At 39.1% G+C, this 17,917-nt stretch overlaps 1 protein-coding gene across 2 annotated transcripts in view; it reads right to left on the minus strand.

The window, feature by feature from the left end:
* FGD6 (FYVE, RhoGEF and PH domain containing 6) overlaps positions 1 to 17,917 on the minus strand; it is a 74,817-nt gene that overhangs the window by 33,521 nt on the left and 23,379 nt on the right. For both annotated transcript variants that reach the window (XM_075497369.1, XM_075497375.1), the window contains exons 3-5: positions 12,071 to 12,218; positions 8,545 to 8,612; positions 8,422 to 8,452 (exon numbers count right to left, since the gene is read on the minus strand). In XM_075497369.1, the coding sequence (XP_075353484.1) occupies positions 8,422 to 8,452; positions 8,545 to 8,612; positions 12,071 to 12,218 (247 nt within the window). The remainder of the gene's footprint in view (positions 1 to 8,421; positions 8,453 to 8,544; positions 8,613 to 12,070; positions 12,219 to 17,917) is intronic.

The following is a 17,917-nucleotide window of genomic DNA, read 5'->3' on the forward strand; positions in this document are numbered from 1 at the left end:
AGCCTTCAAAGCACCAACACAGACAACGGCGTTCTCTCTGCAGACATTCCGGGCGCTGCTCCCTATTACCAAAGACAAGGCGGGTACCATCTGGGTTATGTTTCTCTGCAGCTTCAACTTACTCCCCTGGGACTGCCTTAATCCCTTTGGTTTGATGCTGGAGCTTTACTTTCTTGCTCCTGTATGCATAATATAGAAGTTGTTCATTATTTTTATAACATGCCCTTAAGAAATGTGCTGGTACTACATATGAGGAAACTAAGGGGGGAGAACAAGCTTGTATCTGCAAGGGTGTTGGCAGCCTTGAGTATCTCCTTGCTAATATTTGGGTCAAAAAGCAAAAATGTTATATCAGCTAATTCAATCATAATATCTTATTTTAAAATCATACTACTTTTCATAAGTCATCTACAAATGCCCTTTTGGAAGATGTGCCTCTTGGACAAAAATGTAGTGTCACAAAAAAATACTGTATGTAGCAGCTCTTCTACACACAGGAAAATTAACATCTAACAAAAAGATATTGTAACAACATATGGGAACCACGAGATTTCAAATGTTAATGATGATCAAAACCAACATTGGTACCTTCAAAACATTTACAGGGAGGAGGAAAACCCCGCTTACACTTGAAGGATCTTCTTATAGCATTTTTATGCTATAACCAGCTCCCAATAGGACAGAGCTGGGGCTTATTGGTCCCGAGTAAACTATTCAGAATTAAAATCTTGGCCCCACACAAATCAGTATGGCCAGGATTGTACCCATATTGAAACTCAGTATCCATTACATGAGGTATTTTCCCTGATCACATGCAAACAAAATTTTCAAAAAATTTAGCATTTTACTTGAAAAATAACACTGTCTAAACTGACAAAAAAGAAAATCCAAATTAGGTGGTGCGCTGTATTATCGTGTCTCACTTGAATTTGGGCAACAGTGGAAAAAAGACAATCCATAATAGCTCTTTTTGAGTTTGTGGTCTGCTGAAACCTGGTAACGCATGCACTATCTATACGTATCCTGAAAAACGTGACCAACAACATGTTCCTAAGTACAATGATGAGTTATATTTTAAATGTGCATGGGGTCTACACCTGCCTTTGAAAATCTGTAGGGTCGTCGGGGCGGGGGTGGGGGGTGGGTGGGAATTTAGCCCCCTTTTTCCCCCTCCCCAGGTCTACTACTACAGGTCTTACTAGCTATCTCATCAGTCCAGCATCTGGCACTATTTAGGGTCTCTCAAACTTAAGCCTCAACTTTCCCTGCCCTCTCTCCTCATTACATCAGCTCTGGGCAGCGTGAGCTCCAGACACATTTTCTTGCTTTGTGACCCTCTGGGTCATGAAGGCTGTGACTGGGCAGAGTTATGACAAGAAACTGAAAGGAGATACAGGGCGATGGCTGTGATGAGGGAAGGCTGAGAACTAAATGCAAGGGAGTTAAAAAACAGATGGCGTTATTCATATGGAAATGTTCTGTTTTACATCCTCTGTGCAGACTAGTGACACATAGGTTAACTACCAGCTGCATCTTATGGGTTTTCCTGACCCTAGGGCATTGCTTAACACTGAAATGATACATGGAATTACAATGGCAAAAGCTCAAATGAGGCATTCTGGAGAGCTTCATGCAAAATGCATCATCATATTATGATAATATTCCCCCCCCCCCCCAATCACATGCACCCACAATATACTGTATGTACTTTGCCATGGGATGAAACGAGAATTTTGTCTGAATGTTGTAAGGCTACTTGCATGATGAAAAGAAAAGCAGTTTTGTCTGTAGCATAATCAACAACCCAGGCTTTTCCCTGACCAAACAATAAAAGGAGAGCAGGGAGCCAGGTTTAAGCACCAGTAGATAAGACAGGAATGTCATTTGTAGTTAAGAGCATTTATTTAACTTCTAGATAGAGCATTCAAAGAGTCTGCCGGATGTTTTCCAAATACAGATTTGGTTTTTCAACTAGCTTGATCCAAAGTCCATCAGCTTCATCAGGCTTTGGATCATGCCATGAAAGACTCCATCATTAAAACAGCCAACCAAAACTTTGCTTCATCACCCCCTCCCTCCCCCTCCACAACTGAGTAAACGGAGGAAGCCCTGCAGAGAGGAAACACAGGGAAGAAAGATAACGTGAAGCTTTCAAATGATGCAAACCAGCCTGCTAAACAACAAAAGAGCTAAACTTCAACGCTTTTTTCTCCTCCTCCTTCTTTTTTTAATTATCAAGTCTTCACTACAGAAGCAGTACAATGCATTTGTCACTGTAATCATATTAAGATTTATTTTTAACCTGGCAGTGGGTGTGAAGTAACTATCATGCCAAGTTCATCTTGAGATAAGAGTTGAAGGCAGAGAGCACATGCCTGAGGAGTGGGGGTAGGAAAAGTCAAGCCAACGTAACACGGTTGGAGCTAACAGTGTTTACGCTTGAAGGTACTGGCCTTCTGAGAAAGTTGTTTCTTATCCAAAAGGACAAAACATAGAATAGGTCTGTTTTAATTACTAAATGTAAAATATGTTAACTTAAAAAGTAAACCCTGAAATTTCACTCCAAAGGGTGGAAGGTATTCAGACAAGGACAACATTTTATACAAGTAGGTGAATGACTTAGAAATTAGGAACTGCAATAACAGTCATTTAATGCACCAGAACCTAATTCCTTCTAAAACTAAATCCATTCACTGCTAAATGAAAATAGAATCGCTGTTGCAAATAATATATACATTGCTCTGATATCTATATATACCTGCAAGAAGTGATTCGTATTACAAACATATTTAGCATATAGTACTATGTAACACTGCTGAAGACCACTGCTTACATCAGTCTGTTCAAAGACAGTCACCTGAGTTGTCCTAGAAATTATTCTGTTTGAAGCAATGCAGCAATCCATTACAACGAATTTTAAAGAGAGAGGTTTTCTAATTAAAAATGAGCCTGTCACATATTATAATCTTACTCATTAAAAAGAACTTGCCATGCTTTGGAATTTATGTGCTTATTTCACTGAAAAACACCGTTTGCAACTCTAGACAAAAGTTTCATATGCTGCACAACAGAAAACAAAAGATTATGCTAGTTATACTGAAGCATCCCAGCTTCTCACCAGGATAATTTTTCCTTTCAGAAGGGGGGAGGCTATTGTAGACTTTCTGAAATGCTGGTTTACAGTTTCTAGTTCTACATTATATTCTGGTCCAATAATGATCTTCTGATACCACTTTTTACTGCTTAGGCAAAGGCAACTAATTGTCTTCACACAGTTACTTTAAGAGGATGGCACTCACCACTGTCCCTGGAAAGCACATTCTTTCCAAACCAGAAACAGTCTTAATTTGTTCTAGACTAAGACAGCATCCCACTGGATACTTGTCCATATGAAAATCTAGTTTAGACAGTTTTAAAGGCTTCTGAGTACATATTGTTGCTGAATTACTGCCTGATAAAACATTCCCAACTTGAAAACGTTGAGGGAATTTTATTTCTTCTATTAGTACACACTCCCCCCAGAGCTGTGCAGCTCAAGCAATATTTGAGAGGATACCACCATCACTGCTTTTGTTTCCTCCCGCCCCTCCTTCAACGCAGCTTCCTTAAATAAGCAAAGGGCCGTGATATCTGAAATAATTCTGACCCTGTTGTGAATCATCTGCCATCAGCCCACACACTTCCGCTCTGCAAGGCCCTGACTCACAGTCCCTCTCGGTTCTTTCCACCCGGCGTGCAGCAAAGCGACCTCCCCACCTCAGCCTAAGGAGCAAAGGAACAAGTTTAGTTGTAACCCAACATAGGTACTGACCAGACTTAAACCCTCACTCAGCTGCTGACTGGGTTAAGCGCACTTTCATCTAATGGCTGAATTAAGATAATTTCAAATGGGTGAAATTAAAACTTCTCATACATTTAACTGGAGGAGAAAGAACTGCATGATCTAAACATGGTCACGTATTTTACTCCTAAGGCTTCAACCAATATTCATCTTGGATCTGTTCTCCTAGAACATACCATCAGCAAAGCAAAAATAAACCATAATCCCTTCCGCTGAGGTACAACTCCCAGCTAAATACACCTGCAGATAGCTCAAATATCAGTTTAATTTAAGGGAAAAAAATATGTTTGCGCTTGGACGCTTTTCAAGGAACACACACACCCACCCTACGGGGTGGAGGAGGGAAGGGGAGGAAGTTTCACACTCTGAGGAACAGCCAGGCTTCTATATGTGACAAACGGTAAACACGACTGCTAGGAATACAGCTAAAGACAATTTCACAAATACATTATTTAAAATATAAATAGGCAGCCTTAACTATGGTTAGACTATTAACCATAGACTGTTAAGTTAAACTGTAGCAACGACAGTTAATGCAGACCATGAGTAAGTGTGGATCAGGACATTTTTCAAACATATGAGATTGCTTCTGGAAAGCTGCCAAGTAGTTCCACACCTTTTTCTCAGGTAAAATAATTTATAAGTGTTTAATAATATAATATAGTTAATTTTTTACAATAACCAATGGCTTGACTGTGGCACATTCCCAGAATGTTATTTCAAGGAATAGGTGGGGTAGTAGAGCAATGTTTCCTTCCAAACCCAAACCATTTTATTAGCCTTTTTAATAAGATGACTACAGCTGCAATTCATTGTCAAATGCCTCAATCAGCAATTCTAAAGCACTTCATAGAATAAAAATTTATCAACATATTCACCACTGACTGGTCAAACATTAAAGTTTTACAGTTGGAAAAAAAGTAGGTGGAGGTTGAGAGAATTTTTCACAGCCAAACAGTAGGTCAGTTGTAAGCCAGGACCAGAGGTCAGGACTTCCCTTGCTCCAAAACCCATAGCTATTTTATTCCTCAATATACACATTACATTCTTTTTCCAAATCTACTATGAATTATTTTTCATAGTATTTGGCTACAATATACAAAAAGTCTAAGTTTATATGTATATATAAATAAAAATATAATTTTGCAAATGTCTTCTGAAAATGGAAACATATTAAACCAGAATTTCCCACTCTTGTAAATGCCTCTGGAAGGATACACAATAGAAAAAAAAAAAAAAAGTTTGACCTTTTATCTGCCTTCTTCAATAAGAAGCTGATCTTGTGGCTGCAGAAAAGTTACAGGTGCCTCCTGAAAACCTCCTACTTGCTCACAGAGTCCTAACAAGGACAGAGCTGGGGTCTAAGTCAGATGTGCAGATCTAAAGGCTCAGGCAAAAGCCTGAAGGGTTAAGCTTTTCTTTCCTCACACAGCACAAAGTCATCCACTAAGCCTTGCAAATGAAGGAGCCATCCCAAGAAGCTTGCTCCTCTGCTGGACCAGAAGCCTCACTGCCCGTACTGTAGCAGGAGGGAAAACGAAATCAAAGAGTGGTGGGTTTTGGCAAAAGAACAAAATTAGGAACAAAAATGCACAAAAGAAATGACAGCAAATAAGCCAGGCAGTTTATCCTTACAGCAACAGGGTGCTGCTGAGGAGGTCTTCTCACTTGTGCAAAGCAAACCATTTCCAAAGAATCCCACAACTAAGAAGTACAAATGGCATCAGTCCTGCCTTACTAGTTTTCCAGGAACACCGGGTGTTTTTTGGGCACAGAGCATCTCAGACAGTGGTCACAAGCTTGTTTCTCTTGCGTCACTTATGTTTTACATCCAGTTCACTGTTCCTTTTTTATCTGCAAGTGCCCTTGGGGAAGAAACAGCACTTCTCGCATCTTCTCAACCCTTGTTTACCCTCTGGAGGCCATGCATGAACCATCTCCCAAAGATGCACGCAGATGAACTGGTTTGATTTAAGTCCCTTTGTTTTTCAGGAGTTTCTAAGAGCACTTTACTGGAATCTGGTCCTCTAAAAGAGCATTGTGATAGTTACAGAAATACAGAGAATTCAAGATTACATCTAACGTTTGATTCCTCCCTCGAGCAACCCTATTCACCGAGTATGTTTGAGTTGAGCATCAGTGTGCAAAGCCAGTTCAGTCCCTTATCTCTGTTATGACCAGCTTATTTCGTATTACAGAAGCGTCCCCAAGTGTTTATCATTTTCTAGAGAACTTTTGTAGTCTGTCTTCTACAGAAGCAGCCAGGTGTACTTACAAAGTGAGACAGTGTCCAAATAGGCCGGCACCCTGGTATCTTGGAAGAGTTGCTCTACCCAACTTGACTTTGTCAATATAAAAGAAAAAAAAAAGCTAAAAAAAAAAATCAGTGGTACTTGTAACCAGTTTGCAACCACATTCCCACCTTCTCAGCTGCTTTAGACTCCACTTCAAATGCTCTAAGCAGTAGCAACTTAAAAACCTTTTTCTTACATCAACAGTCCTGGTTCCCTGGCTGTACTAAGAGCCATGAGCTGTATTACCTGGCATTGGTTAAGACTGACTGAGGAGAATACTATTAATTTCACATCATCACTAATGGAATTAGTCACTAAATTTCAAGTACTTACTCTTTGGAAAATCACCAATAGATGGTACAGAAGGTGTAACAGAGCCTCACCTGACCAGCCAAATCTTTACTATGGGTAAGACAGCCCAGCCTGGGGAGAATCTAAGTTTTAATTCCAGAAATCTGTCAGAGGTTGCTTGACTGGCAGTTAGCTGTCCTGACACTGAAGCCAAAGTGGTTCAGTACAGGTAAAATCAAAAGGGTAGTTTTATCAATGTTTAAATATGATCCATAACAAATATATGATTAAATAAACAGATTTAAGAATGTCTGTGACAAACATACACAAATCCTCAGGCATACCACTCTGCGTAAATAAAACATCGTCTTTCTGCAACCTCTCTCAGGTATGGCCATTTTTATCTAATGAAGAACACGTGCACACACACACACAGAGCTTCAAAACTGGTGCCCAGTCTGACAAGGACACTGACCAAGGTTCATGCTGCAGGCCAACGGACTAGTTGAGGGCAACGTATTTCCTCGACTCCTAGCCTAGCATCCTCTCTGTTAGACCAGGTGGAATACCTGTTGATTGTTATTGCTAGCCAACAAAAACATTTCTAATGGGTTTTTATTTGGCGGCTAGAAACTAGCATACTGTCATGAATAGAGTTGTGAGTTATCCATTAAAGAAAAGCAAAACTCATCCTACAGCTTGAAGTTTATCCCAGAAACTTCCTAAAGTCCCTACTACTTTCCCTCTCCCACATTTTTCCCCTGCTTGTCTCCATCCTCTGCACCAACAGCCTTTGCTTCCAGTACTGCGCATGTTACCTGAAGAACTGGTACACTGAAAAGCAAAGACACCTTTAAGGTAAGTTATATGCCTGAAAAATATGATAATTAAAAATCATATAGCTTAAAACTTGTTTCTTCCTTTAACCAGTATTTAAGCTTGAGTTCTGTACTAGAAACCATGCTGAATATAAATTATACATTGGCCACAACTGCCTCAACCCAGCTGTTAAAAACCAAGCCTCAACAGAATAAGAAAATCAGTTACTAAAATGGAAGACAAAAGAGGAATCGGCAAGTGGTAAGCTTTCTGTTTCCTGAAAGACCTCCATGTTATAGGACTACATACATCCATCTATAAGAGCCTTTGTTCCCAGTTTCACAGAACATGCTTCTCAAGAGACTAAGATAGAGTAACGCATCTGTTTGCAATATAACCACTTCTATTGCCCAAGGAAAAAAAAAAAAAATCACTATGCTTGCACTTAATAGAGTGACAAAATGGTACAAACGCGTATCACTTAGAAGCTGACAGAAAACACATAAAATGGAGCTAGAGAAAGCTAAATTCTTCATTAATTTCCTATTATCACCTTCTACACAGCATGTTTAAACAGATGACTAGTCTGCATAAGCATGGATTAAATACTTAACCCTTGCTGTGGACAACACATTGCATATACTACAATCACAGCTGTTATCAGAAAGCAAGCATCTGTCAATGAATTGCAGCCCCCAAAAATATGCTGCCATGGTGATGGATGCAACATTAGAGCTCATTAGTTAGATTACCTAAAGAATGTGTATTTTTATTTACCATTTCTAAAGGTAAACTGTTCCCACCTCACCCCCTTACTTTAAAAGTTATTCTAACCAAAGATTTTATTTTGGTTGCTATGGTACAAGCGGGCTTATAAATATGATCCTGATTAACATAAATGGATATATATTCCATTTTCAATATTCAAGCAATACCCCCATTCAGCTGGAAGACTGCATACATTAATTAAGGAGATGCATAAGGAACCACCAAAATATTAATCCACTATATAAAATCTGAAACTTTAAACTTCTGCTTAATTAGATTAATTTTTATATTTTGAATATGTAGACACCAGCAGAAAAAAGTCACATTCACTACAATAAAGCCTAAACATACAACTTTAACAGATTAAACATAGAAGAGGAAGCTGGGGGTGTTTTTTTTGATACTTACAATGTGTAAGAGCTTTAGCACATCCACAAACCTATCAGAAAAGCAAGAAAAAGCAAATAGTTACATTCTAATGGCCCAATTAAAATAAACTGAGTAGCTGTTAAGTTTAGCATTGACACTTACACTTTCTCTGAGCTCATGATCTCCTTGGCAATATGGTAAACCTTTGTTTTCTTTCCAGCTGCCTTACTCTGCAAATAAAATTATACGTTATACTATGCACCTACTAAAACTGTCACAAAGATCATTTCAGGCTAGTAGTTCCTCAAATCCAATGTAATTATTCTATAGTTATTTCTAATAAAAATGTTTTATACTGCTTTGTAATCTCCTGGCCTTGAAATCTTCTGGCTTTTCAGGATCCATGAGAAAATCAATTTAGCTTGTAGCTGGAAACAACAATGTTACCTAAGAGTAGTTTTTATAACACTATCAGCCTTTCTATTTAATTATTACAGGAAGCACTGAAGCCTATAACGAATGAAGCTCTAGCAAGTGACAATTATTGGTTATCGAAAGTAGTAAAGTATGGATAATATTTGTATATTATTCAATTTTTTTCTGATTAATACAGCAACAGTAATATTTGCAGTAAACTCAAATGGGTTTCAGCAACATCTTAAAAGAAATACACGTTTTCTTTACTGAAAAAGATGATGAAAGGAGAAAAATACCACACTGAAGAGAAAAGTCAGCTTCTGACCATCTACTAAAGGAGCTGCTGAAAAACATAGCAACCGTATTGCAAAGCTGTAGAAGTGCAAGCCTTGTCATCTACCTGAAACACTGTGGAGATGACGATGTTTTTTATGTGTACAGATTTGGCTTCCAAAAAATCAATGCTACTGTTCAACATCAGATATAAGGAACAGGTATAGCAAAGCAAAAGGCGGTAGGTGTCAGGATGCAAATATGTTTTCTATAGTGTAACTCCCATGTATAATTTCCCTCAGATAAAACACCTTTCTCCATAACAGCTCTCATGGTTTGCCATATGCTTCTCTTCTGCCAGCTGTCACCACATCTATTAGATATTCAGGCTTTCATTTCAATGGGCTGCAAAGAAAGAGCGTGGATGAGGAGCACTAAAACATCACAGGATATACAACACAAGTGAGATGGAAGTCCTGGGGAGACTGTGTACAGTAGTATAATATAGGCATTGAACAGTTTATCTAGAAAAGCAGATACGGGTGGCATTGCATATATGAACCTCTGGTTCATAAGCACTAATGTTGCAAGATTCATCTGGAGTTTTAGGTCTTTGCCGAACCTATAAACAAGTCTCAAGTGCTAGAAATCAAACCACAGAACCGATGATATTCATAGGTTGGTTTTAATGATATTGTTATATTCAAAATTAAAAATAAATCTAAATTATTTTTTCATTTGAATTTAATTGACACAGTGCCAAATTACTAAATTAAAATTAATTTCTAAATTTAATAATTTGGTGTTGCATCACATATATGCAAAATACATTATTTATTTTATATACTACATAGATATCTTCACACAGAGCTGGGATTTTACTTCTAAAATTAAACTTATTTCCAAAAAACACTTATGTCTACCCAGTGAGGGTCAGTCGGATTCAGGCGAGATTGTAACACCCATCCTCAGGCCTCGATGCCTTTTTAGAAAGCCCAGCTGACACGCTCCCTACAAGACTGAATTCACAAGTAACTCAATTATGCAGAGCAAGGTATCTGCCATCACTGTAAATGTGACAGTTGCAAATGAGATGAAAATTAGTATTTGGAGAACAAGATGCTAACACTAAACAATTACAACATGAAATATCACAGTCTGTTTTCAACCCCATTTGAAAGACTTTTCACATACCAGCTGGCACTGAAAAGGCCACTTTGCATTTGCTCAGCCGAAGATACTCTGGGCTTAGGGGAGTCTCCAATGGGAGAACTGAAGGGATACAAATTGGGCTCTCAAGCACGGCATTGGGAAGGAACCTTGTAACTCCACGAACGGATAAAAAGCATCAAAACAGCCAGATGCTTGTGGTAAGGAAAAATGAAAACAAGCCCAGCTGATGACCGATGCAGAGACTGCTTCATTCTCCTCTGCAGCTGCTCTCCCTGTTAGGAAGTTGGTTGTTAATCCCCAGCTGCCGGCCGCACGTGCCGCAGGCGGCTGAAGCAAGCCGACGAGCAGATGCTTCACAGCAAGCGCTGAACTGCTTCGTGAAACCTGCCCGAGAAGCCTCGTAACAGGGATGCTTTCCTGTAAAACTCCGTTGTGAAAGGTTGAGGGCATTTCTAGAGGCACGCAAGGGAAGTTAGCTTCTACACAGGTACAGTCCTGCTTAGTTTCACAGGAACAAGCTTTGCCCTCGACTCTCTTTCCCTCCCCCAATTTATTCCTCAGAAGATGTGGTTAAATGACATTCAGGTCTGACACATCATCATCAAGTCTTCTCTTCCAGCACTAAAAAGTCTCACAGCTTTTTTTTTTTTTTTTTACATTATTATTCAATGTTAAGGAAAGGAAGCAAATATAGCTACTATCAAAGGAAACAGCTGCCAGGACTGGTACTGAGGAGAGGCATTGGTCTATGGGCAGGCTGGTGGTAGGGCGTCCAGGACTGAGAAGTAAGAAAGTGGGTACCCCCAGGGAGACAGATAGGACTCCTAGAACTTCATTTCATTCTAAGTAGTTAGCACTGTCTTCCTGCTCCTCATTTGAAGAAGAAATAAGGTTAAAATAGGGGAAATCATTCCAAGATGGCACTCGCAGAAGCTAGCAGAAGGTCAGACCTCAACCACAACAGTCAAATGTGGCTTACACTCCTCCAAGGGCCATAGAGGTGGCTCTGCAACTCTACAACGACAGGTCTCTCGTGCACACACCAAGTCTCTCCTCAGCACCAACGGAGTGAATTAAGGAACTTAAATGCTGAAAGGCAGGTTGAGCCCATTGTGTATCATGCCATTGAAAAGGAAGCATTAAAAACTGGTTCAGTCACCTGCCCCCTGTGCACCAAGCAGTGAATTGGCAGGTTGGCATGCAGAACCTGCAAACACAAGAAAGCTGTCTGCACAGAAATGGTTACTGGAACACAGGCTTTGCTGCATGGCCAAGACCCCCCACATAGGATCATCCAGGCAAAACTACAGCTTCTGAGAGATTTTTCAGAAGGACCTCCTCAGACCTTGCAACCTTCACCTGACCCCTTTCCTTGGGCTTCACCAAGGCTGACAAATCAAAAATTGCTTTTAAATGGTCAGTGCACAAGAGACACTGTGCATTCTAGGATCTGAGGTGTAGACAGCCTCACTAAAAGGTATTTACAAGTCTCAAAACTGAAGATCTCTAAACATACATCTGTGCATGTAGCTCTATTAAAGGAGCACGGTAGGCAGGTCTACAGCTCCACGATTCAGTGAAAGATTAAGAGCAAATATGCCAGATAACACACACTTTGTAGGGGGATATTTTTAAACTTGACCTCTTAATATCAGGCTAACGTACATATATTAAAGTTTTATTAAAAAAAACACTAAGCAATAAGAATGACAAAAAGAAATATATAGTTATGTTGCCTTTTATTTGAAAATATCCCAACAGGTTACAACTTACAAAATAGTGCAAAAGTGAGGAATAACTTCAGAAGATAAAGATAAAAAGATACCTGTTTATATTCTTGAGGATCAGGCTCCCCCTTGCTGGAATCAGAATTTGTGTCATCATCTTCATCAGAACTGTTCATGATATCTTCTTCATCTGACTGAAGATCTCCCATTACCACGTTAGGATGATCATGGTGTTCTTCTAAGGACCTAAAATTAAAGTATGTATAGTCGATAAACATACCATACTTTATTTATGTAAAGAGCTTTCTGTTTTGCCCCACAATAAATGGTCTACTTGGTATCAGAAACATTGAAAACAGTAGTCGGTAGTCTGAAGATGACAACGACAGTGGTAGGCTTTTCCACAGTGTACTCATAACTCTGCAATGTTTTATCTATGCTGGTATTGATACAATGCTTGCTGACAGCAAGCAAAAGCCACAATACCTTTGGAGTATTTACGTTATTCTTGTTCATCAGAGTTTGCCTGACAGCAAAATTTGATAAACCTAGTCCCTTATTGCTATGTGCTTGTATAGTGCAACACTCGTACTGTGTGCCAGAAGGATAAAGAAAGATCGTAGCCATTTTGCTCTCCTCTATCTCATAGCATCAGGACTTGTTCCAGATATGGTACTCAGACTGGAGCTTTCTGTCTGAAATTTTAGATGCAGGCATATCTACAGGGTTGTTTGTCAATGCATACACTGAACAACTGCATCAGGGATGGCAATATTATAAACATTCTGTCCAATAATTCTTAAAAACAAGAAAGCAGAATCTTTTGTGATTAAAAACTCCCATCCCCCAGAGACAGACACCTTCTAGGTAGCTGTCAAAGCTATAAAATATAACCTTGTTCTGCTGCTGTACGATGATTACAGAGGTCTCTTTTCATTAGCTTCAGCTGTATTTGCAATACAGAAACTGCATGAGACAGGCACACAACCTTCTTCCTCTAACTAGCCTTGACAACTTCAGTACAGGTTTAAGAAATGCAACTCTAGAAGAAAATAAAAAAGGGGATAGGGAAAGATAAAGAAGAAAACAGAGACTAGAGGAAACGGCCTGAAGTTTTGGTAAGGCTACATAGAAACACAGCAAATCCCTAGGCTCCTACTTTTAATCCTTAAAAATATCTGATAATTGTCAATTACACTAAAGCTGTGTCTAAATTCACATAATCTGTGTCCAAGACCTGCAAAAAGATGCTGGGATGCCACAGGCTTATTGTGATATGAGCCAAAAGTGATTAGCTACCCTACAAAACAAAAAGCAAATCCAGAAACCCTTGTCCCCACGCTGTTGCAACCAGCAGAGATCTCAATGCGCTGATCAACACCTAAGTTTGTGCAACCAACATCTGTCGGGGCTACAGACTTCATACAGCTGCCCTCTGCCACCCTACGCAAGGGATGGTTACGACTGATCTTTTCTTTTCCTAACTTTGAATCACAAGAAAGCAGGGATGGAGGGCAACTCTTCAGACTCACCACGTCCAACTGTGATAGTTACCAGAAAGAAAACTTGTCAGCGTGGATCCCATGGGAGGTGGCTGCCGGTAACATGAATAGCAGAAGTAAGGAATACTAGCTGTGTGAGGATGCTCTGGCAGCCACAGCAAGGTGTTGATTATTCAATGCTCAAGGCAGAATTAAAAAAAACCACCAAACAAAAAAAAAACCACAAAAAAACCCAACACAAATGCTGATCACAAATAGAAATATATTTAGAGATGAAGACAAGATAAGTTGGCCTGTGGACAGACTTTGGTTAGCCACGAAGATGTGGAAAAGATTAAAATAGCTTGGTTCTATTAAGACAACACAGGAAGGACTCAGGAAACACCCAAGCAGTTACTGTCTCCAAGAACTCCTTCCTGCCCCCCAACCCGAATGGAGATTGCAAGCTCATCACTGAGTTCAAACGAGACCCTGAGCCAAGACGGCAGCACCCAGGGTGCAGAGAGAGCGCCAGTTATTTCAGTTTGGAAATTATCAACTTCACGCGGAAAGAGAGCATCCACCAGGGAGACGAGCGCTGAGGACAACAGCGTATGGAGTACATCAGGGACAGTTCCCGTGGAGCCTCCACGAGCTTCAGGAAGGCAAAAAAGCAGCTTTTCACTGGAGTTTCCCCTGGAACCGCGCTAGCAGGATGCTAAGACTTCTGCAGTTACTTGTTAACTTCAGCAATTCAGAAAACTCTTTGTCTAGTCTATCTAATTCACAGTCAAATGACCTGTTGGCCTGAGAATGTTCATTTTAGCAGATGCCATCTCATATCCTTCTATTTTATAGGCGACAAACATCTTTATTTCATCTGTAGCATTACATGAGGTAGATATATCCCCCTACTTTATTCAAAACCTGCAACAGAAATAACTACTGCTACTCCTTCCTTTACTATATTATTTACAGTTTTACCATGCACATCTGTCACTGAATCTACATCTAATCTGGGATTTTTTTTTCCATTGCAAAATGTATTGAGTGCTTTATCTCTAACCACACTGGAACTCACTTTTTAGTCGCTTATTCATCAACATTTACTTTTGTTAATGGACATTTTATTGCCCTTTTTCCTATCCTTAATATTTGTTTTAACTGCTGCTTTAATTTCCTTTAACTAGGATTCCTTCCCATCAAGAAAAGATTATTTCCACACTTGTGAAATCATAATCCTTTTGCCTAAGCATGTTCTACAGGATGCTCGTTCCCAGATTTTGCTCATTTTTCATTTAAACATTTCAGGGTAACTGTGCTAACGCTTAAACGTTTAGAAAACCTGCCCTTTTTGAAGTCAGAAACAAGCATATTTCTAGGTGAGGCTGTATTCTGCTTGCACAAACATAACCCTGTCACCATTGAAGGATGAAGATCAAACTAGCCAGCCCATGTTGGGTAAAGAATTTTCTAAAGGAACGATTAATCAGCTTATCTAATAGGAAGTTTCAGTAAAAAGCTACTAAAAGTTTTTAATAATTAACTACCGATGATTTAGGATGTTTAGTACGTGTCCACAGATGAGAGCCACTAACCGTATACATTTTTTTTTTTTTCTTCCTGGGAATCACAACAACATTTAAGCAGTAAGCTCCCTTTCTTGCCTTTGTGGTGCGCATGCACCTACTATTCCTGTAAAGGAAACTACAAGAGCTGAGAGAACCATCTACCAAATCTTGCCTACAGTATCTGCCCCTCCAGTCAAAGCACCTCAGAGTAATCCCTGTATGTCTTTATCCTGTATTTGCTCGGCTCACAACCTAACATAGCCCTCAGGTTCTTCCACCTGATATATTTTGTTGAGGTTTTTTGGGGGTTTGGTTTTTTTTTGTTTGTTTGTTTTTTGACTTCTTCCTTTGTTTTTTAAAGAAAAAGCACAGTGGATGATTAGATGATTAATGATCAAAAGTCAGTTCACACCCAACCCTTTTCCAGAATCAAACCAGCTGCCAGTTCAGGGATAGGATGCGATACTGTAGCCATGGGTAGATGCACTCCTGGTGGTACCTGCAGTCGTGTCCTCTTCTTCAGAGGAGATGGTGACAAAGTCACTGTGTTGATCTGCCTTTATCAGCCATGTGCTGGAACTCATGTGACTCTCCTTGTACCTTACATCTTAACCTTTCATCGTAAATACTATGGCTTTTCTGTCGAAACAGAAAGCAGTTCTGTATTTACCGATTACTCTTTCTGTACTTTTACCTCTGAAGTCATCTATAACGTAAGTGTATATATAGTTCTCTTAAAGTTGTCTCTGGATGAAGCGAAATTCCCTGTAGCCTTTAAATGAGGTTGGAAATAGTAGGAAATCTTTAAACAAACATAATCTTTTCTACCACATATCAATTCCCCTTCTCCAAAATACCACAGGCATGCAGTAGTGGTTATTTTTAGGCAGCTCTTCTGACAGGTATTTTGGGGATACTGTGAACTATCTCTATCTTGTTCCCTCTTCATCACAATTCTTTGTCCTACCCGCAAGCACTACCAAGAGAAACTTCTGCATTATCAGTCATGTGAAATACCATCACTGCCAACTCACCATGCTGCCCACTGAGTAAGAACATCTTGCCATATCTTGTGAGCAAGTTACCTAAATATAGATGTGGGGCTTTTTTTATTTGACACATAAAATGAAGGGATCATTAGTTTGCCTTGGAATGAGCAATTTATGGGATGAAGAACATACATTGTGCTGTATTTTCCTAATGCGATAGTAAAATATTAATGAAACAAAACATGTCAGTCCTAGTCAGGCATACAGCAAGATAAACTGTCAAAACTTAAAAACCGCCATCAAGCTATTACAGCCAGAAGAATAAATCCTAATCAGCATAAAAACCTCTTATTGTCTTCAAAAGATGACCAAGACTAGTTAGACTAGCTTATTTGTAGTATTATAGAAGCTCCAAATAAGCCTGAGGCTTCACTTTCAGGCACTGTTGATTTAGAGGCTGCATAGGACACTATAGCCTGAAGTCACAATTAACATTTCAGCCTCAGTTCCCAATTCATTTAGAAGGCAATTAGTATTTTAAGCTTGACTGAGATGATTCAGAGAGATTCTCTGCCATGGAATGCCCCGACATTAAGTATTTTATAGTATATTGGAATTACTTCAAGTGTTAGCATCACCATAACTACTAAAAAGCAAGTTTCCACAGCTCCAAAGTATTTGTTAAAATAGGTTCATCCACGCTGCTGCTTTACACACATTTCCTTGTGATCTTCACTATTTTTAGATGTTTTTTCTACTTCCAGCAAGTAATCAAAAATATATAGGAATGCTGAATGAACAGAACCTTGCATACAACACTCTGCTAAATTCTTCTTTTCTCATCCTTTCATTATTTTAAAAGGAGCGTCCATTCTACTCTGCTTTTGATAGGAGTGTCTCAGCGTCTTTATCGTTCTTCTGTCTCTTCCTCCAGTATTTCATTGCAGTTTTTTGTGGGTGTTTTTGTTTATTTGTTTATTTTTTAAGAAAGCCTTCAACATACAGGAAAAATTACACAAACTGAAGTTCCTACTCAACTAAAAAATACACACCAAAACATCAGAGAGCCAATAAGCATACCCTACCATAACATTTCATCTCAAATCCTTTTTTTATTGTTACAGCATTTCACAATGCTTTCACAGCTGCTTGCATCTCACTTTCCTCCAGAGAGGTAACAATTACTATTGCTGGTTCATCCCTTTTCAGTTTTTAATATCGCCAGTCCCTGCAATCAATTTCAATAATTGAGGCATGTTCAGCTACTTTTTTTTTTTTTTCTTAAGACCTAAAAGCACACTGGCTCTCTGTGGAGGCAATAGCTGATAAGGCTGTTATATTTTTTCATAGCACATCATACTTGTAATAGCTGTAGATAAGGCAGCAAGCCTCACTGACCGATTCCCCCAATGGATCCTAGCCATACGCTTCTGGGAAATCCCAAGGATGAAAGACTTAAAAGACTAAAGGAAAAAAGAAAAGAAAAAAAAAAGTTCTATGGCATCTTTTCTGTTAGGTCCTATCTAAATTCAGAATCTCTCTTTTGAGGTATAAAGAAGGGCTGTAAATATAGAAATCAAGTTAAGATCCCAAAACAATTTAAGAAGCAATTATCTGATTTGGGTGCTCAAGACAACCGAAGATGCCCTTGGAAAGCCAAAGCAAAAGTGAACTATTGCTTAATAATTGCTCGATTTTGTTTAGTGAACTTCCTTTTGCTTTAATACTTTTTATTTAAGACAGTTCAATGTCTTTAACATTTATTTACTGCAGGCTTTTGGAAAAAAAGGAAATCAGTTCTAGAAAGCAAGCATACTTGGCGAAGCACAAAGATAATAATGAATACTAACCAAGATCACTAGTGAGCTCCTATGGAAGTTTTAAGAAAATATGACACGATTAGT

Source organism: Mycteria americana, chromosome 1 (assembly GCF_035582795.1).
Source record: "Mycteria americana isolate JAX WOST 10 ecotype Jacksonville Zoo and Gardens chromosome 1, USCA_MyAme_1.0, whole genome shotgun sequence".
In the NCBI taxonomy this organism is placed as follows: domain Eukaryota; kingdom Metazoa; phylum Chordata; class Aves; order Ciconiiformes; family Ciconiidae; genus Mycteria; species Mycteria americana.